Raw genomic sequence first — 20,718 nt, forward strand, 5'->3', positions numbered from 1 at the left:
GCTAACTTGTTTACTCACCGCTATTCAAAATTTGACTCTTTCTTTTGCGCTAAGTTGATTTGCCCTGAAATTTGCTAAGATTGCTCAAACGTATTTCTTTTACAATTTTCTCTTGTGTTTGCTTTAATCGCGTACTGACGTTGGTGATTGAGAAAATGACATTGTTGATGTCAATGCTCAACTTTACTGTTTACTTTTTGTATAGCTAAGTTTATTGTAGCTCGAGATACGTTCTTTATATGTGAGTAAGTCTTCCACCAAATCAGAAACTAAAGCGTTTTATATACGTTGAAACGTGATTGGAAGATGCGTTGTCATCCATTCTTTTCGATTTCCTGTGCTTGAGTTATATTATTTCCTCCATGATTTGAAGTCGTTTCCGAAGTATATTTATTGGGATTTTGAGATGCGCGTTCTGGTACTTTTTGGAATATGACTTGAAACTTTCAGAGCAAGCGCAAACCAGAGTTTACCGTTCTAATTCCTCTTTTGATTATACAGTTATATTCTCAATTGTCATTACCTCGAGATTACTTGGTAATGACGTGATTACACAGTTATATTCTCAACTTGCTATTACCTCGAGATTACTCGGTGGTAGTGACATGATTACACATTTATATTCTCAGCTTGTCATCATCTCGAGATTACTCGACAATGACATAATTAGATTTCAGCTTACACTAGTTACGGCTAGTGTATGATTTTGTATGCATGTAAGATAGTGTCAGAGACCCATTAAGTGTGGTCCTTCGGGGATGCAATAAATGTGGTTACTTGCAGGTGTTTTAATTTGGGCTTATCCCTATTTCGGTAGATTTTAATAGTTGAAAACTTGAGTTATGACTTTATGCATATTATGGATTCGTCACCAATCCACGTGATGGCCAGCTGATAGGATTTTTAGTACTTGCATAAAGAGGGTTAAAAATCATACAAAATACTTGTAAGAGAACAAGGTAGTTGTAGTAAAAATGCTCATGTAAGGTCGTTCCCACAAGGATTATCTAAAACAATTTATGTAAAAATAAAATCTTAGTTAATTATTTGAAAACAAAGTTTGAAAAGAGTGGTTTTTCAATCTAAAAATAATAAAAACGAATTTAATAAAAGTAATTGAGGAAAATCAACAAGAAATTAATTTTAAAGAAATCAAATTAAAAAGAAATGGCCTTGAGAAATAGATTTGTAAAAGCATTAGGGTTCCACTGTCATCTTAACAACTCTTTGTAGATTCACTAATTACTTATGAATTACACATGCAACTTTGAATGTTAGGTTTTCCTAATGCATATTTAACTTGTGGCATTCAAGATAGAACGTATATCAAACATGCAATCCGTCTATAGCATTCATATCAAATATAAACATGCATGACTCATTATGTTTTGTGAAAACCCTTTGAAAAATCATGCTACCTTTAAGACATGGCATTCGCCCTAATTGACTTACAATTATTAATCATAAGAAGCATTCCTCAATTTCAAGGTGACATTCCAACATAAATTGCGTCTGATTGCTTATCTAAACATTCTAATGGTAGCAAAGCATTAAAACATAGAGACTATTTAAATGCAGTGATTAATAATTCAAAGCATGCATACATAATATCATAAGCAATAAAATAAAAACCACATATTCATGCTAAGGCTAATGGCCCCACCCTAGCAAAAGAAAGTTAATTATGCATATTCAACCAAAAGAGTTTTATTGAAATAGAAAAAGAGTGAAAACACCTTGTAGAATAAAGTTTGAAAATCTCTTAAACTTTGGCCAAAATTCTCTCTCATATATCACGTTGAAAAGAAGAACATAGGGCCGGCCACAATGGCTTATTTATACTACTTAGAAAATCCAATCCTTCCTAGAAAATGACTTAAAATAAAATTAGGAGACCAAATAAATTGAAATAAATTAGAAAACATAATCCTAAATTGACTAGGATAATCAGCTCAAAATCTGCACAACGACGTTTTGGATCCAAATCTCCTCCAAAAGTGGCCCAAAATAGCTGGATTTAAAGTTTCAAATAATCTGAACACTTCTCCAGAAGGTCATGAACCCAACAGAGGTCATCTTAGGCTCATAAAATCGTAATTAAGCCAAAAAGTCACTTTTCAGCATCACGCATTGCTTTTTTATTTCATCGCTAGAAAATAACCACTTGGTAGAAAAAAACCAAAATTTTGACACGAACGAGCTAAAGGACTCACGAACGTCCTCCAATTTGAATCAATTTAAAATTCACCCGTTTGATCACGTTTTGCTCCAAAGGATGTCGAATGTTTTATATTGAAAATATAAAGTTAAGTATTAAAATTATACCAAAATAATTACCAAAACATACTAAAATAGGATAAAATATATAATATGACAGACCAAACAGCTATATGGTAGGTGTGCCTGCTTTGTGACTAAAGTTCGCTCTGCTTTTGACCAAAGGCTCCTCCATGCCTTGTGAGATTTCCAATCAGCTTCCAGCCGCCATAATACGGCACTATTAGTATTGTATCATTATATCTATACGAAAACTTCAGTTGATGGGACACGGTTTACCAACAGTGATTTCACGAAAATACCTTTGGTTTTTCTTCCCTTTCCTGCTTTGCTTTTTAATCTTAAACAGCGGATTTACAAATTTCCCCTTACTATTTGTTGGCTGGGGGTGCCACTACCTCTTAGAAGATACCTGTTTGTTCCATTTGCGTCCAGATTCTCCCCAGTTCTCTCTCTCACAGACCACGAACCAAAAAATCCTCTCTCTAAAAAGATCACGAACCCCAGCACAATCTCTCTCAAAACCTGTTAACCACAACACAATCCGGTCCCGATTCGAAGAAAGCTTTAAGCCCAGAAAAAGTTCGGTTTCATGGTGAGTTCTCCTACCAATTTGGGGCTTCTTTTTGTTTTTTCTTTTTTTCTGGGTAGCATGCAGTCTTTTCTGAGTTAATGGTCGAGGCTTTGTTATAAAAAAGAGTAGTGGTTGTGGGTCAGTTAGGTACTCAAGATTCTTGAATTCTAGATGTGTTGAATTTGGTTTTTTTTTTCACTAATGGTTTTTTTTTCACTAATGGCTTGCTTCATAGAATTAATACAAATACAAAATGGAAAAATGATTTTAATCCATAAATAATATTCAAATACTTGAAAAGTTTGTTTTAAATTGGGTTTGGTTTCATTGGTTTTTCTGATTTTGAAACTTTTGTTTTCAGGCTCCAAAGGCTTTTAGGGGCCTGTTTGGTATGATATTAAAAAAAAATCATTATTTCTCAAAACAGTTTTTTAAGAATATCTTTTAAAAACAATTTTCTTTTAAGATTCAAAAATTTGTTTAGTATGAGATTTAAAATTATTTTTAAATCTTAGATAAGATTGCTGAAATTAAGTATGGTTCCTTTGCAGGGGAGTTTGTTTTGATTTTTTGTGGAAGAATTCCAGTTTCCAGCGCTTCGTATTCTTCAATTACAGGTAAATGAATGTTGCATGTGAAATTTTTTTTCAACAAATAAAGAAAACCCTTTCGTTGGGTTGGGCGAAGCCATATTGCTTCTATTGGCATAAAACTATACAGCTGAAGATTTTCTGTACTTAATTATCAAAGTATGCGGTGGTTTGATAATTAAGTACAGAAAATCTTCAGCTGATATCCTTCTTCTCTTTGCGTGATAAAATCATGTTTTTTGGATTATGATGCTTATTCTGATTCTTATCTGTAAACCATTGATGATATAACATTATAGGCTTGGGGTAGTAGGTTTTGTAGTCTTTTTCCTGAAATATAACTGAGTACTTCATAATCGTTGCATTCCTTGGTTTGTGATTTTGTTGCTCGAGTACCGAGGTTTATCTTTTGGTGCTCTCTGATTGGTTCTCACATTTGAGTCATCTCACCAAATCATTAATGTAGATTTCCTCTTGAAATTTTAGGTAGGTGGCGATCTCTGCTTGGCTCTATCAGTTGATTCACATAACCTAATAATTGAAGTCTTCTTTTCCTTGGGTCGGAAAAATGGCAATAATTCTACTTGAGTTGATATTTCTTAAAGAAAAACTAATGAAAAAAAAATCAAATCTTTACATTTTAATAAAAAATCATCTACTAACTTTATTTAATGATAAAGACAAAAGAATTAAAAAAAAACATAAAAAACCCAACTTGCGCTGGGCGCATCCCCCAACCCCCTTCCACACTCCACTTTTTTTGATTGTTTGATACATTAATATATTTTTTATTTATTTTATTTTTGCTAAAATAAGAAAAAGAGTTCAAACTGAATTACATTCCCCAGTTTTATATTTGTGGTGTTTTTTTCCCAATAATAGTCAAGATGATGAGAAATTTTTCAATGTGACCGGAGCACGGGGTGGTACACCACGTGTCTCTATACAAGTTGTGAGATTCTTGTGTTAAAAAATTAAGTACACAAAAAATAAAAATTTTCACTACTTACATAATAACACGTGGTGTGCCACTTGTGTTATGGGCACAAGGTAAAGTTTCTCCAAGATGACACTCAAGCTCAAAAAATTGGATGGAGAGTTACATTTATTTTTGTAGGTATGTAAAAAAATGTGAGGAAATTTTAATTTAGTAATTGAAAACAACTTTTTAAATATAATTTTCGAGAACATAATCTTCTCAAGGATTTGATCTAATGGATCATTTATGGGTTTATCGTTTTGGGCGCAATGAGTGCTTTTACAGGACCAAAAAGAGTAAGTTTCAAACCTTATGAAACTGAACCAAGAAGTAAACACTATTTATAAAAGTTGACCAATAAGCAGACACTATTTATGAAACTAAATCAATAAGCAGACACTATTTATGAAATTGAACCAATAAGTATACACTATTTATGAACGAAAACAAGAATTAGACATTATTTCTAAAACTAAACCAATAGATGAAAATTATTTATGAAACTGGACTATACAATATTTACGAAACTGGACTAAGAATTAGACAATATTTATGAAACAAGATCAACTAGGCATTATTTATGAAAGTTGGCAAATAACTAGGCACTATTTATGAAACTGGACCAAGAAAGAGACTATTTATGAAATTATACTAATTACTATACATTATTTATAAAACTGGACCCAATAACTAGGCTTTATTTATCAAACATGATCAGGAACTAGACACTATTTATGAAACATAATCAAGATTTGGACACTATTTATGAAATTGGACTAATAAATATTGTAATACCGTTCAGATACTGCAATTTAATACAGTGTTTGGTTTCATGCATGCACGGGTCTTGTGTGTTAGGTATTTTTTATTTTTAATTTATATATATATATATATATATATTAAAATTGTATCATTTTCATTAAAATTTAAGTTATTTTGTCCTTTTGGAAAATGTACCCATGTTTTGGTACAATAAATTTTTTACTATTATTTATGAATGTATATACACAATATATTGGAGAGTATAATTTATCATTTAATATTTTTAATTCCACTAATTATGGGTTTTATTTAAAATCTCATAAATATAAACAATTATAACTACAAATTTCAATTTTCAATTTAAGCATATAATAACTTACATATAAATACATTATTTCATTAATGTCAGAGACCTAGATCAAAAGCTGAAAACCAACAAGTTTAATATAAGATCCATTCTTAGTATAACATGTACCCATTTCTTTTTATATAAGATCCATTCAATTTTTTTCTAATCTATATTTTAAACTTCTATGGGTATATTCTATTTTGTTGATCTAAGAATGTATCCCTGTCAAGTTTAATCAAAGAAATTTAATAATGTTATTAAGTCTTTTTTTTTTTTTTGTGGTTTTGGAAAATGTACTCATGTTTTGGTACAATAAATTTTTTTACTATTATTTATGAATGTATATACACAATATATTGGAGAGTATAATTTATTCTTTAATATTTTTAATTCCACTAATTATGGGTTTTATTTAAAATCTCATAAATATAAACAACTATAACTACAAATTTCAATTTAAGAATATAATAACTTACATATAAATACATTATTTCATTAATGTCAGAGACTTAGATCAAAAGCTGAAAACCAACAAGATTTCAGTTAAAGAACAATGATAGTTAGGGACCGCATCCAAACTCTCCCCTTAGAAAATTATTATTCTAAGCAATGCACATCTAAAACTATGATATCTCATCTTATCAATCTTAGATTTAAATAGTGACTAGAGATTACAAAGAGAGATGAAAACAAGTTTAATAACAATTAACGATTTTGTTATTGCATGATTCAGTGAGTTTCTTACTAAATAACATCGTAGAGGAGAAATGATCACTTGTAGGAAAATGATTCAATGAGTTTGTTACTAGATAACATTTGATTCATTTTTTATTTGCTCAATAAAACGATTAAAAAGAAATTAGAGTGTGTATAAGTAACAAATTAATGAGAGTTTGTAAACTGTAAAAAGAAATGAGAGTATGTAATGGGATCGTTAGCAACATAATCAAGAATAATCATATGTTTATCTCATTGAATCAGCATTTTCTATTTGTCAAAGAATAAGACAAACATAATGATGTCTAAATTCTGAAGTTGGAATACAACTATGATTCATTGAGTTTCTATTTGTCAGAAAATGTAAGTTGATGTCTAACTTCAGAGTTGTACGGCTGTAGAGTATGCTATTTATTTCATCTTATACTCCATATTTGTGCTTAGAGATAAAGCAAAAGGATGTATTAGAAACTTCATCAAGCAGCCCTTTTGTTTTAATGGTTTTCCGGTTGATGTTTTGTTTAATGGTTGCTCTTTTGCGACTAAATTGGTGGTTTCATATATTAAGTTCAATTGTTAAAAAGTAGAATTTTTCTTCGGTTTGGACGGTATTTTTTCATATATTTAATTACTTACATAACTTGATCGTCTTTGTTTCAACTCTGTTTGCGTTATGAATAGCAGCTCTTTCCAATTTAACATGGATTTATTTTTACAGTGTAATTATCTACAGAAAATTTCTCTAAAGATGCTGACAATGGAGGGACACTGATTCTGAACACAGTGGGCAAGTCTTTACAAGCTAATTCCGTAGGTAATAGAAACTACGCCTTTTCTCTCTGCTTGCATGCTTTTTAACATAGAGAGAAATTGAAATTGTACTTTAGAATTAGCGTTCTTTTTGATGATCTACTGCCTGGTAAGGGTTCTTGAAATTGTATTTTAGAATTAGTATTTTTCTTGATTCAAAACAAAAGGTCTATAATTTCCTTCCTACATTCCATGTATGTACATAGTATTGCGTGTCGTAAATATATTTACAAATTTTACATGTTTTATACGGTTTTGAAACCCTCAACATAAGGGACCTATGTTTCATTTGTATTTATTTTTAGAACACTTCCAGCCCAGCCAAGTCCCCTGAGCGATGAGCTTTGGAATCCCCCTACCAAGAAAAAAAAAAAAACGGCAGCTCCAGCCCATTCCAATAACCTGGGCTCCCCTGGATCCCCCACTTTTCCCCCAGGTCCGAATTGACTGGCCCACTTTGATGTTAGCCCTGATTAGAAAAATACAAAAAATACAAAAAGTTATAAATTTTTTCTATAAATAGCTAGCCATATTTTTCCACTTTACATCACATTTCAATATTTTCAAATACTTTTTAACCAATCTTTTATTGTCATTTGAAATTAAAAATAAAATTATTTATTATTTTATTAAAAAAATATTTGGTGGAGATGCATTTGGACAATTACTGTTCACTAAAGGCCGTTACTAACTTACTATTCACTTTGACCGATTGGGCTGCCGACGAGAAATGACTCCAAACGCATCTACTTTTGTGTTGAATTAGTTTATTTGTTTAAACTACATAAAGTCAATTCAATAACTCTTGGTTTGAATTAGTTTATTTGTAGCGAAAACTAACCATGGTTTTCGTTACATTGATATTGCTAGCTAATTTGTGATTATCTTCTCCCAGCAAAACTCAATTCCATTTGCAAAGAAGAGATCGATCATGGCGTTGGAGGTGGTAGGTGGAGCCGCTCTCTCAGGTTTCTTCCAGCAAGTATTTGTGAAGTTGGATTCTCAGGAGGTCAAGAACTTCATTAGAGGAAAGAAATTGACTGATGGGTTGCTGGAGAAGTTGAGCATCGAGTTGATGTCTGTCGATGCTGTTTATTATGATGCCGAGCAAAAGCAATTACGTGACCCAAGGGTGAAGCAGTGGCTGCATAAGCTTAAAGAGGCAGTCTTACGTGCTGAGGACCTACTGGACGAGATCAAGACAGAAGCGTTAAGGCGGAAAATTGAAGCAGAATTTGGAAGTTGCACAAGCAAGGTACAAGACCTCATATCTGCTTCTTTCCATGCTTTTGATGAGTCTGTAGACACCAAGATAGAGGAAATTCTTGAGAGGCTAAGCTCCATTTCAAAACAAAAGGATGTTTTCGGTTTGAAAGAACGTTGTAGTCACAGAAGCTCACAAACATTGCCTTCAACTTCTTTAGTAGAAGGCTCTGAAGTGTATGGAAGAAATCATGACACGGAAATCATCATTCAATTGTTGCTATCAGATGATGTTACTTGTAATACGATTGGCGTCATTCCCATCGTGGGCATGGGTGGGATCGGAAAGACCACCCTTGCTCAGCTCTTATACAATGATGAGAGAGTGAAGCAGCGTTTTGAGCCCCGAGCATGGGTATGTGTTTCTGATGAATTTGACATTGTTAAGATCACACAAACAATTTATGCATCAGTCACTTCACAAACCTGTGATTCCACAGACCTAAACCAACTTCAAGTCAAACTCAAGGATGCTTTGGCGGGGAAGAAGTTTCTTTTTGTTCTTGATGATGTTTGGAACGAGAATTACAATATTTGGGATTCCTTAAGGCGCCCCTTCGAGTCTGGAGCTTATGGAAGTAAGATCATTGTCACCGCAAGGAATGATGGCGTTGCATCTACGATGGGTACTCTTCAAACCCACTATTTAAAGCACTTACTTGAGGAAGACTGTTGGTTTCTGTTTTCCAAGCATGCCTTCAAAGATGCAAGTGTAGATCCAAATCTTGAGGAAATTGGAAGACAAATTGTTAGCAAGTGTAAAGGCCTTCCTTTAGCTGCAAAATCTCTCGGTGGTCTCTTACGCTCTGAATCAAATGTGGAGGAATGGGAAAATGTGCTAAAAAGTGACATATGGGAGTTCTCAGATGCAAAGATTGACATTTTGCCGGCTCTATGGCTAAGCTACCAGTACTTGTCTCCGGAGCTGAGGCGTTGTTTTGCTTATTGTTCCATATTTCCCAAAGATTATAAATTTAACAAGTCTAAATTAATTTTGCTGTGGATGGCCGAAGATCTTTTACAACCCCAAAAGAAGACTATGTTGGAAGATGTTGGAAAGAAATACTTTGATGATCTAATCTCACGGTCATTTTTTCAATACTCGTCTTCAAATGATTGTTTCATCATGCATGATCTGATGCATGATTTGGCGACATACGTGTGTGGGGAATTTTGCATTAGATTGGAAGACCACGACTTCTCATTGGACGTTGTGAGCAAGGGTCGTCATTTTTCTTATTTGCAATATTCATCTAATGTTGATTATAAGAGATTTGGCACTATTTATGAAGCTAAGTATCTGCGCACCTTCATTCTTGGCGTTCTCTATTCGCCGACAGTACAACTTGATCTCATTTTAATGCTACAGTGTTTAAGAGTTCTCAAACTACGTGTGCATGATATCACGAAGTTGCCTGATTTGATTAGCAACTTGAAGCATCTACGGTACCTCGACTTGTGTAACACTCCAATCCAGAAATTACCGGACACGGTATGCAGTTTGTGTAATTTACAAACGTTGTTGTTGTCAAATTGTACATGTCTAGCTGAGTTGCCCACCGATTTGAGAAGACTTATCAACTTGCGCCATCTTGATTTGAGAGGTACGAAAATAAAAAAGATGCCCCCCCACATGGGCAAGTTGAAAGATCTCCAAACATTTGGAGGTGAGTTTGTCTTGAGCAAAGATGCTGGGGGATACATTGATGAGTTAAAGGGGTTTCAGCATTTGAGTGGAAATCTTCATATTTCAGGGCTTCAAAATATCAAACATGCTGAGGATGCTTTGGAGGCCAAACTGAGGGACAAGAAGCTCAGTGAAATACGTTTGGAATGGGAAGGTGACACTGCTGATTCTCAAAACGATAGCCGAGTGCTAGGCAACCTGCAGCCCAATACAAACCTAAAGGTGCTGGCTATAAAGGGATACGGAGGTATAAAGTTTCCAGGTTGGTTAGGAGATGAGTCTTTCTCTAATCTCATCACTCTCCGACTTGAGAATTGTGGATATTGTTTCTCCCTGCCAACATTGGGGCGGCTAACGTCCCTCAAAAGGCTTGAAATTGATGGGTTGAATGGAGTGGAATTAGTGGGGTCTGAGTTTTATGGGCCTGCATTTAAAACTCTGGAGTTTCTGAGTTTCCGCAGTATGCGGGAATGGCAAGAGTGGTGTTTCCCTGGAGGTGAAGAAGAAGAAGGCGGACATTTTCCTAATCTTTGCGAGCTTAGTCTGGACAACTGTCCCAAACTAACGGGGAAATTACCGTTATACTACTTCCCAAGACTTGAGCGGCTAATTTTGCAGAAAGTTAATATCGAATCCCTTGCTTGTTCGCAAGAATGCAATAAATTCAATATTGAACTCCCATTCCTCCGTGACTTGAGAATATCAGATTGCGCGAATCTCGTATGTTTTGTGGGTGGTGGAGTGCTGCTTGCGCCCAACTTGAAGTGGATAACTATGTGGCGTTCTAAAAACTTGTGGTCAGTGCCAGAGGAGATGCACGCCTCTCTCCCGTCTCTTCAGTCTCTGTCCATAAAAGGGTGTAAAGAATTTAAATCATTTCCGGAAGAATCTAAATTCCCATCCCTCGTTGGTCTGAAGATAAAGAAGTGCCCAGAATTTGTGGGTTTCCCCCATGGAGGACTGCAAGCGCCCAACTTGAAGATGATGGAAATCTATGAATGTAACAAATTCGGGTCACTGCCAGAGGAGATGCACGCCTCTCTCCCGTCTCTTCAGTTTCTGTCCATAGAAGGGTGTAAAGAATTTAAATCATTTCCGGAAGAATCTAAATTCCCATCCCTCTATGATTTGAAGATAATGGCATGCCCAGAATTTGTGGGTTTCCTCTATGGAGGAGGACTGCAGGCGCCCAACTTGAAGAAGATGGAAATCAAAGGATGTAACAAATTCAGGTCACTGCCAGAGGAGATGCAAATCTCTCTCCCGTCTATCAAGTCTTTGTTCATATTTGAATCTCCAGAATTGGAATCATTTCCGGAAGGGGGATTGCCGTCTAAATTGCGGTCACTCGAAATCTGGAGTTGTAAAAAACTGATGGCAAACCGTATGCGGTGGGGTCTACAAACACTCACCTCTCTCAAACACTTGGCTGTCAACTTCTCAGAATGTGAAGAAGAAGAAATTGTCGAATCATTTCCAGAAGAGGGGCTGCTGCCAACCACTCTCACTTCTCTTAGAATCTCCCATCTTCCGAATCTGAGAACCATTGACGGCAAGGCGTTAGGACACCTCATCTCTCTCGAGATGTTGGATATATCTTTTTGTCCTCAACTCCAGAGTTTGCCAGATGAAGGGCTACCCGCTTCTCTTTCTCGTCTGCAAATCTTCCAGTGTGATTTGCTTACACAACGGTGCCAGAGAGACACTGGAGACGGTGCCAGAGAGACACTGGAGAAGATTGGGCCAAGATTTCTCACATCCCCTACATATGGATTGATCACCGAAAGATATGATTTGCAATTGTACGTAATTCGTCGACGTGCGTTTATGTGTTTATTTACTATCTGGCTCTGTGAATTTAAATCATAAACATGTTTCAAATGTTAATATTCACGTAATAACAAATTTTACATGTACTCATGACCCATATAAACTTGAAAGTATTTGTGATAGAAAGATACGGAGCTACAAAAATTCCAAATCTGGTAGGAGATGACTCGTTCGTTCTCTCATCTTGTTACTCTTCGACTTGTGGATTGTGAATATTGTTTTTCAATGCCAGCATTGGCACAGCTACCGTCTTCTCAGCAGGCTTGAAACTGATGGGTTAAATGGAGTGGAACTGATTCAGTGTTGGTTTTACTCTCCCTCTTTTCTTACTGTGTCTTATGGTGGTTCTATTATACGACAATTTGTTGTATCGAACTAGTCGTCGATGAAAAAGGAGCTTCAACAAGTTTATGAGCTCTAGTTTCCGAATTTCCTTTTTCAAGTTTGTTTCCAAATTGTGTCTATTGAGAGGTAGATTTTGGTACTTTGTGGAATTCAAATTCAAACGTTTGGTTTGTAAAATATGGATGATGATTTCGTTTGGAACTGTGAATCTATGATCATGCATGAATGTTGTAAGACTAGAGTATCGAAAACCCTCTGTTGTTTACTAATCAATCTCAAGCGGTCTAAATTTGACTTGTTTAATTAGTATTGCAAAGATGATCTTATCTGTTAATCATGTCTCATCAAATGATTACCATTTCATCATGCCCTTAGGGATGCATAGAGCTACAAAAGTTTTCAAGTTGCTTCGCATGTGTAGGTTTGGAGTCGTGCAATGATATGTACGCAAAAATTATGAGCAAACAAAAGTACACAACTCGTAATCATAAATTTGGCTGCCGGAAAGTCTCAGTAGTACCAGAGAAGATAAGCTTGTGATAAATTTCTAATTCTCAAAACAGACAAAACAAGAGCAAGGAAATCTACATATTAGTACCCCTAGTTGGCCGGCACATATGATTTATTTTACAAGCATGTTCTTCATTATGGTGCTGTGTCCGACATGCATATCCATACCAGCAATTTTCCCTGTTTGATGCCTCTGTGGGTAGATGGTATTTGGGAATCAAAATCCGAAACCAGTACAAGAGTAGGGAGATCAGCTTCTCATAACAGTAATTGCACGTGGATGTCCCAGAAGTTATCGCCTCAGCATGATTCAGGGGCATCCTTGTTCGATCAATTTCTCTGTTGTTCAACTTTGCAAGCCATTCTGCAACGACATCCTGCAATGTTCTCCCCAACTGTGCAATACACTTTTCAGTGATAACTTGTTCATGTTGATTGTTTTCATGCGCTGAGGTAGGGATTCCAGAGATGGCCCATTCTGAGATTGGTTTAAAAGTCTCGCGACTGCACACACGGTGAGAATCACTCTGAAACCCCTTGAGTATGCCAATATGTACCGCAAAATGCCTTATCACATCCTAAACAGTGTTGAGGTACATTGTTATTGGTGCGCAAAGGCATCATTCCTCCGCATGCTTGACATTGCAGATGGATAGTGGTTTGATTGCAGCGGAACCCACCATATTCAGTACCACATTGAGGGCATGGATTTGATGGATTATCAGCTTCTTCATCCACCTGGGAGCGAGCCCTTTTTCGACGAAGATGTTTTTCAGAGTTTATGACAAGATTAGATTGTATTGTTGCACTAGAGTCTAAAATTGCCACTTCATCGTTGGTGTTTTTTAGTGAAGATTTCATCCGCAACGTTAAGCAAGAAGTGATTTCTTCCAACAAACTGTACAACTGCTCGACATTGGGGACAGAGTATACTTGAACGTTTCTCCTGTGATCTCTTTAACCACTCAGAGAAGCATCCGTTACAGAAATTATGGAAGCAAGGAGCAACGGTAACTACATCATGCCATATGTTCAAGCAAATGCAGCATATTGCATGCTCGGCATCCATAGAAATCTTTAACTTCTTCTGACAACTTTCAGGACCAGGCAATCGTTGAACCCGTAGCTTAAATACCCTTCCTTATCGGGACCTGAAGTAATTTCACTTCCGCATCTGATAACAATAGTGTCTTCAGCTTGGATTACAGTCCCGTCAACAACTATTGCATCTGAACTTTTATTTTGTATTGTGGCAGAAGAGTGGTCTGAATTCCTTGTTACCTTGCACCACTTGCATTTGCGAATAGAAGAGAACAAGATCTCTGAGCAAACTACAATCTCACATGAACTAACTCAACATCCGGATATCTCGAGTCTGATGGAACAAGTTTGGCCCAGAGTTCTTCACAGGGTTTTGCACCCGAGCTCTCTCCAACTTGTATGTATTCACAAAGGACCCAGGAACCTTTAATTTAGATCTCAAAGATAAGTAATCGGCCATTGTTATATTCAATTATTTATGAGCAACAGATCAATTTTAATTTCTAATTATCAAACAAAATCTTTACCGCTAATTAGATAATTCATACAAGTACGAAAAGAAAACAGATTTGCACAGATTCATTAAATATGCTATGGTAACGCCCCAAACATTTCAACACCGATAAACATATCAACTTCATGTTTCAGACATCCTACAACTACATAAATTGGGTCGTAACAATTCCAACAAAACATAAAAGCTCTTAACTCAAAGCATAACCACATACTAGCAAAATTCATGGAAGTTATTAAGTGCCAATTAACAAGAGAGTCAAAAAGGCTTGAGGAGAAGGGGTCCCCAGCAGCGGCATCATTTCTGGCCGGAGAAGGTTCATTCTCGTAATATAATTTATACCACAGAACACATACAAACGGATTTAGGGGTTTTGTAATTCGTGGACGGGTGGAGACACAATTGTCATTCTAAAAGAGACAGTTTCTCAATTCTTGAATTAAAACCTGGACTCCAAGATTGCAAAACCACAGAATGTGGTGATTCCCTTTAGAAAATGTATATCATGTTTACTATATGTTCATAGTTTGAACCTTCGTTTATGCAATCTCGCTCTTGTTTTTGCTCTCTTGTACAACCTAATTTTCACACAATTCTCACCGGAAAACCAATAGGTCTCACTTGGAAATTGTTTCAAAAACCCTAACAACAAAAATGAAAAGTTTGCAACGTTGGCCAATAAACAATCAAAGGTGAAAACAATTTGAAACTTTCACAGGATTCTTACATATAGAACTATTAAAATATATACTAGTTTAGGAATAATTGGCAGGTTTTTCATTAAGGAAAACTGGAAACAATAGCCAAAATTTAACCCCTAATCATGGAAAATCAAAGAAAGTTTGCAACTTTAGCCAAAGTTTGATCCTTTAACCCCCTCCCAGTAACATTTGAACCAATTCGCGCAGTAATTAAACTCACAAATTCTAGAGAATGTTACAAGTGAACAAGATTTACCAAAATTTCCAGATTTGTACACAAAATATCCAGGCATAACAGGAAATCATAAATACCAATACTTTAATGAACAAGAAAAAAATGATGAGAGAAAAGAAATACCTGTTGAGAAGAAAAAAATAGGATGGGAGATGAGACGAGTAATTGTGGGATTCAGTGAAAGTGCCACTGACAGATGCCGAAGAAGGCTTTGTTTAAAGAAGGAGATGATGAAACCTGTTCAGCAAAGTGAGCACGGAAGAAGGCTCTGTTTAAACTAATAAACAAAGAAAATTTAAAGAGAGAGAGAGAATTGAAGAGTGAAGGGCTTGTTAGGACTAGGCCTGCTAATGCTTTGTTGTAGTGGGCTTGGTATTCTAGTATTTTAAGGGAAAAAAAAAAAAACCGTTTTGTTGTGTTGTGAGAAATCGAGAATAAGTCGAGCGTAAAATAAGACAATTGATTGTTTGGTAAACTTTTTCTTGTAAAAGTGCTTACAATTCTTGGGAAAAGGATGGTGAAGATTATACGAAGAGGAGGCTGAGAGATTTCTTCTCCAAATTTTGCAAGGTTGAAGAAAATGCTCTTTAAGAACAGAGGTCGGGTGGAAATTTTCACAGCGACAACGGATGCAGCCACGAAGGCAAGGGAAGCTCTGCCCGGTGATCGTTCTAATCTGTTCCGGGTTTCAACATATGACGGCACTGTTCGCCAAAAGTTTGAAGGGCAAAAGCAGCAATGATTAACTAGGGTTTCAAAATTTGCTTGTGTATGCCATTACCTTTAGTTTTGGTTTGCTTAAAACGTTAACATTCCCATCATCTGATATAATTTACAGTTCCTAACATCAGATCTTTTTACTTTTATCAAACTCACATTATTCGTACAAAAGACGACTCACCTCAACTCACGACTAAAATTGCTAAGGAAAACTTGAAATATATTACAAACCAGATTCTGTATGCGAGCAAAAAACGCATTCAATTATCAACGAACGAGGACTCCGCCAGATCAATAGCGCGCGCAAGAGCAGCAGCTTTGTTCTCGCACTCCCTCTGCTCATCGGCTGGATCACTGTCAGCAACAATTCCTGCCCCGGCTTGGAGATGAGCGACCCACTCTCTGCGCTTGTTTGCGTCCTTGTATGAATACATTGTATCATACCGAAAGCTAGTTGGAAAAACAATAGTTCTCAGAGCAAGGGCAATGTCCATGTTGCCAGAAAACGAAATTCCCCCAAAGCCACCACTGTATGGACCACGTCTAGTCACTTCTAGCTTATCGATCAGCTCCATGGCTTTCACCTGCATTGCAGTAGAGCTAAGAATGCAGAAACTCGAAAAATTAATCCTAAGCGAGTCCATATAAGATAGATTAGGAAATCATGACATCAGGTTCCATATATCAACCAATAGCGGTGTAATAAGCCGTTTCCTAACTAATTAGGTTAATCCTCAAGGTTTGTACTCGCAGGATTATACAGGTTAATTAAGTCTAGGATCAATTTAGCTAATTAATAAGAAATAAAACAAGAATGCCAACAAACAAATTAAAAAGGGCTCATGAAGAAAACCTTCGGTGCTCCACTGACTGTCCCAACGGGCAACGCAGTACGAAGAACATCCCAGCTAGTTAAATCATCAAGTAACTCTCCAGTAACCTACAATTACATTAAAGTTTCGTCCCTTAATTCAATTGGTTGTTGAGTACATACATTACACTCATGAAAATAGATATAGACCCCATGAGAAAATAAATTCTGAAACTAATGTCTACAGATGTGCGGATGTGTTTCAATCGTTATAGATATTAGGTTACTTATTATGTGTATTACCCGAAAGGAGATACTTACTGTTGAACTTATGTGCATGACATGGGAATAACGCTCAATGTTCATGAGCTCCTCAACCTTGACAGAACCAGGTTTTGAGACCTGCATGAACAAATTATCAATCGCATTATTATGGCCACAATATACTAAATGAAAGAAACAGATTATGATAAAAATCTTATAAATATTGTCACGTAAGCCATGAGCAGACAAGGCACCAAGTGTGAAAATAGATACCAGGGAGAATAAAATCTAGCATATGCATGGTATTACACTCTGGAGAATAAAGTTCAACATACAGTAATAATCATACAAATACGAGAAAGGAAAGATTATAAACCTTCCCAACATCATTCCTTCCCAAGTCTACAAGCATAATATGCTCTGCACATTGCTTTTCATCATTCAAAAGCTGCTTTTCCAGCATTAAATCTTCTTTAGGTGTTTTTCCTCTTCTAACTGTCCCAGCAAGAGGCCGGTTGGTGATCGTTTTCTAATAACAAAAATAAGAAATGCAAATCTCAGCAATTTATTGCTAATGACGACTACAACACTATAGTAGGAAAACAAAAGGGACTAAAGAAAACATAAAATGTAGGACATCTAGTAGGAACCATTGTAGAGGTTTAGGAGCTAGCAACAGAATAAGACGAACACTCAGTGTTAAATTTTTTTGGACTTCCTTTACTCACATTCTTGACACGTGTCAGAATTTCTGGACTTGAAGCAACCAGAATACAGCCTCTTGCCTGATCATGGAAGTATATACTCATATAATCTCAGAATTACAAGGTGAACAAGTAGATTGGAACCAATGACCCACTGAAAACGAGGCAAACCTGTAAATAAGTCATATATGGACTTGGATTAACTATCCTCAATGCTCGGTAAATTTCAAATGGGTCTGCAAATGTTCGCCTCTCAAAACGCTGGCTTAATACAATCTGAAATATATCCCCAGCTAGAATGTGTTCTTTAGCTTCCAAAACTGCCTCCTTATATTCCTCACTTGTCAAGCTTGAGTCCTCCAATTTAGTACCAAAAAGTTGAGTGTTGAACTCTATTGAACCTGCAGGCAGCCTAGGGCTGAAATTGACAATCGGTACATTTTTACATCAACCTCAAGTTTTTTGTTTTTAAAAAAGTAAATAACAATTAAGGAGAACTAATTCCCCCAGCCCTGAGGCAGCCTCGAGTTGAAATTGACCTTGGAATAATTTATGATTAAAACTGGTATTAAAGAGGGAGGGATGAATAAGAATATAGGAGGGGAATAGAAACTCAACAAAAAAATAGAAGAGAAATGTGAAAGAAAGGAGTTGATTACTCACGTGATAATGTCATGCACTCTAGATAGCAATGTTTCCAATCTATTTATTCCATCATTGAAGGCCTCGTCAACAGAAGAATATTGATCTAATTGCACCCAGTGAATTACATGTGCTTTCTATAGTAGACAAAATTGAAAAATAGAAATGGTTATAGCCACAATAGTAGCACCCTATTTGTTAAAATAAAAATTTACAACCAAAGCATGCAGTTAACTAATTCTCCTAGTTCAGTAATGGAGTAGGATGCAAATATTTTGATTCAACGTGGCGGAAAAAACAAACAAGAACTTTGAAGAAAAAGACTAAGCATAAGAGCGAGTTACTTGGAAGAACAAAAACTAATTTAACAATAAAAAGTAGATGTCTTTATGCTGACATGCATTTGAATCGAAGTGTCCCCAATTTATATATTTTCTTCACTAAAATCTAGCATGAAAATCACAGTACCTTGTCCACATGATCGAACACTATCACATCATCATAAAGACCAAGATGAACATCAGGAAGATTTCTGTCATCTGGTGGTGCACTCGGAAATGGCAGCTTTTTCTTCTCAACATAACGTACTGTATCATAAGAGAAGTAACCAACCCAGCCGCCTGATAAAGAGAATGGATGTTGTTAACCACCAACTAGTGACTTCGAAAACCTCAATTTTTTAAGACTGAATTATACAATAATACGAGGATAGATTTATGGCAATTTTGTGTCAAGTAAGTCTTTTGCGAGAGTCCAGAATATCACACAATACTTAGTGTCAACACAGTACATCTACAACCTAATAAATGTACAGGGAAATATGAGCTGTACTGATAGCCCACAGTTCTACTTGCCTAGTCCAAAACTTTGAGACAAAAGGAAAAAATTAAATAAAGTTTGGTCTTCATTTTTATAAATAACTTCACCACAACTTTACAAGTCTAAGCTTTGTTAATAAACCACATTTAAGGAGTAAATAACTTCACCACAACTTTACGAGTCTAAGCTTTGTTAACAAACCACATTTAAGGAGAAGTGGTTTACTTTGAACTGAGAGGATTAAGATATGAGTACTACTAAAGAATTTAAAGCATGTTATTTGTGTACTGATCATACCACAAAATGCTTCTGGAAGTTCATCAAGAAGTTGGGGTGTCCATCCCTCCATGATTCTCCGAGGAACAGTCATTGGATCCTCCACGATCTCCTCTGTCCTACAACCTTCTCTGTGGTCCATAATGGTAACCATGTTCTCCTTAGCCACGATTTCAATGGATGGTTGGGCACCAATAACACTGTACCGGCCCTAACAATGATTGACTCCAAAAATTTGTAAGTGATTAATTATTGTCTAAAGTCAGATGCAAACAAATACAAATGATACAAGGGGCTGAGGACGCTTACAACATTGGAGTCGTTGGAACCCGGCTCAACTGACTCAAACAGAAAACTTGGAGCATCTCTATCATCCTCCTTAACCAGACACCGGTAAGCAAGAACAGGAGTTAGATGATCCGAGAATATGCTCCGAGACAGAGGAATTAAATTCCCCTTCTTTGAGGCTTCTACAAACTTCTCTGATTCGTCTGCTGCAGTAAAATCAATCGTACAAATCAAAACTCGCATTAGTATAACCAATTCAGTTCCTTACAAACAGACATTGCCTGACAGAATCAAATTTTGAATTCTAAAATTTGGGCAGATTATAATCATATAATGACCACCACTCTCATTGTTCGGCTAATCGAACCGAAATTAGCATTTTAATATGTAAATCAAAACACAATTAACTAAACACCCAGAAATTCATTTTCTTTATTTTCTTCCAGCAAAACAGTCGTAGATACTCAAATGTAAATGGCTAATACTCAATTATCCCCCCCCCCCCAACGTTCTACATTTTCTCGGAAACCAAACACATCCCAGAAAGCAAATGTAGTTGAATCAACTGCTCCAGAAGAAAAATTGAAACGAGCAACAAAAAAAATTACAAAGGTCGGGAAGAAAAAAGACAATGCGAAGATGAAAATTAAAGGAATCAAGCGAAGGAGGAAGGGTGCCGATGCGGGTAATGTACATAGTATTACTATTGCCTACCCGAATAAACATTAGAAGGAGAAGGACGCTCCATGAGAGCAACCAAAGACGATTGACTCGTCATGTAATGGGTAGCACCAGTGTCGGGATGCCAAAGTGGGTCAGGCTGCTGTTCTAACTGGGTTCCAGCAAAGGGTCAGGCTGGAATGTATTGCAGTTATAGAGCCAAGGAGGGCCTCGGAGCAGGCCAGATGGGCTGAGACAAATTGAGCAGAAAATTGGGCCGAACAGGAGCAAGGGGCTGCCCCAGTTTTTGTTGATGGGGATGTTGCTAATGATGCTGGACTGGGCATGCA

General features: G+C 36.2%; 1 protein-coding gene and 2 pseudogenes across 4 annotated transcripts; 1 reads left to right on the top strand and 2 right to left on the bottom strand.

Annotated features, from left to right (window-relative positions):
* The window catches only part of LOC103447654 (anthranilate synthase alpha subunit 1, chloroplastic-like), a 38,055-nt pseudogene extending 17,509 nt beyond the window's left edge, over nt 1–20,546 (bottom strand).
* LOC114823044 (putative disease resistance RPP13-like protein 1) lies at nt 2,659–11,924 on the top strand. Of its 4 annotated transcripts, none has more exons than XM_070808039.1 (4): nt 2,659–2,872; nt 3,403–3,468; nt 6,967–7,062; nt 7,954–11,924. In XM_070808039.1, exon 4 carries the CDS (start codon nt 7,990–7,992, stop codon nt 11,875–11,877), a length of 3,888 nt encoding a protein of 1,295 aa, XP_070664140.1. In that variant the 5' UTR covers nt 2,659–2,872; nt 3,403–3,468; nt 6,967–7,062; nt 7,954–7,989; the 3' UTR covers nt 11,878–11,924. The 4 variants fall into 4 exon arrangements, with proteins under 4 accessions (XP_070664140.1, XP_070664141.1, XP_070664142.1 ...); XM_070808040.1 differs by having other exon boundaries at nt 2,727–2,872; nt 6,982–7,062; XM_070808041.1 differs by having other exon boundaries at nt 2,732–2,872; nt 8,027–11,924.
* On the bottom strand, nt 12,701–16,548 carry LOC114823047 (uncharacterized; annotated as a pseudogene).
* Nucleotides 20,547–20,718: the final 172 nt, after the last annotated feature.

This window comes from Malus domestica, chromosome 11, assembly GCF_042453785.1.
Source record: "Malus domestica chromosome 11, GDT2T_hap1".
Lineage (NCBI taxonomy): Eukaryota > Viridiplantae > Streptophyta > Magnoliopsida > Rosales > Rosaceae > Malus > Malus domestica.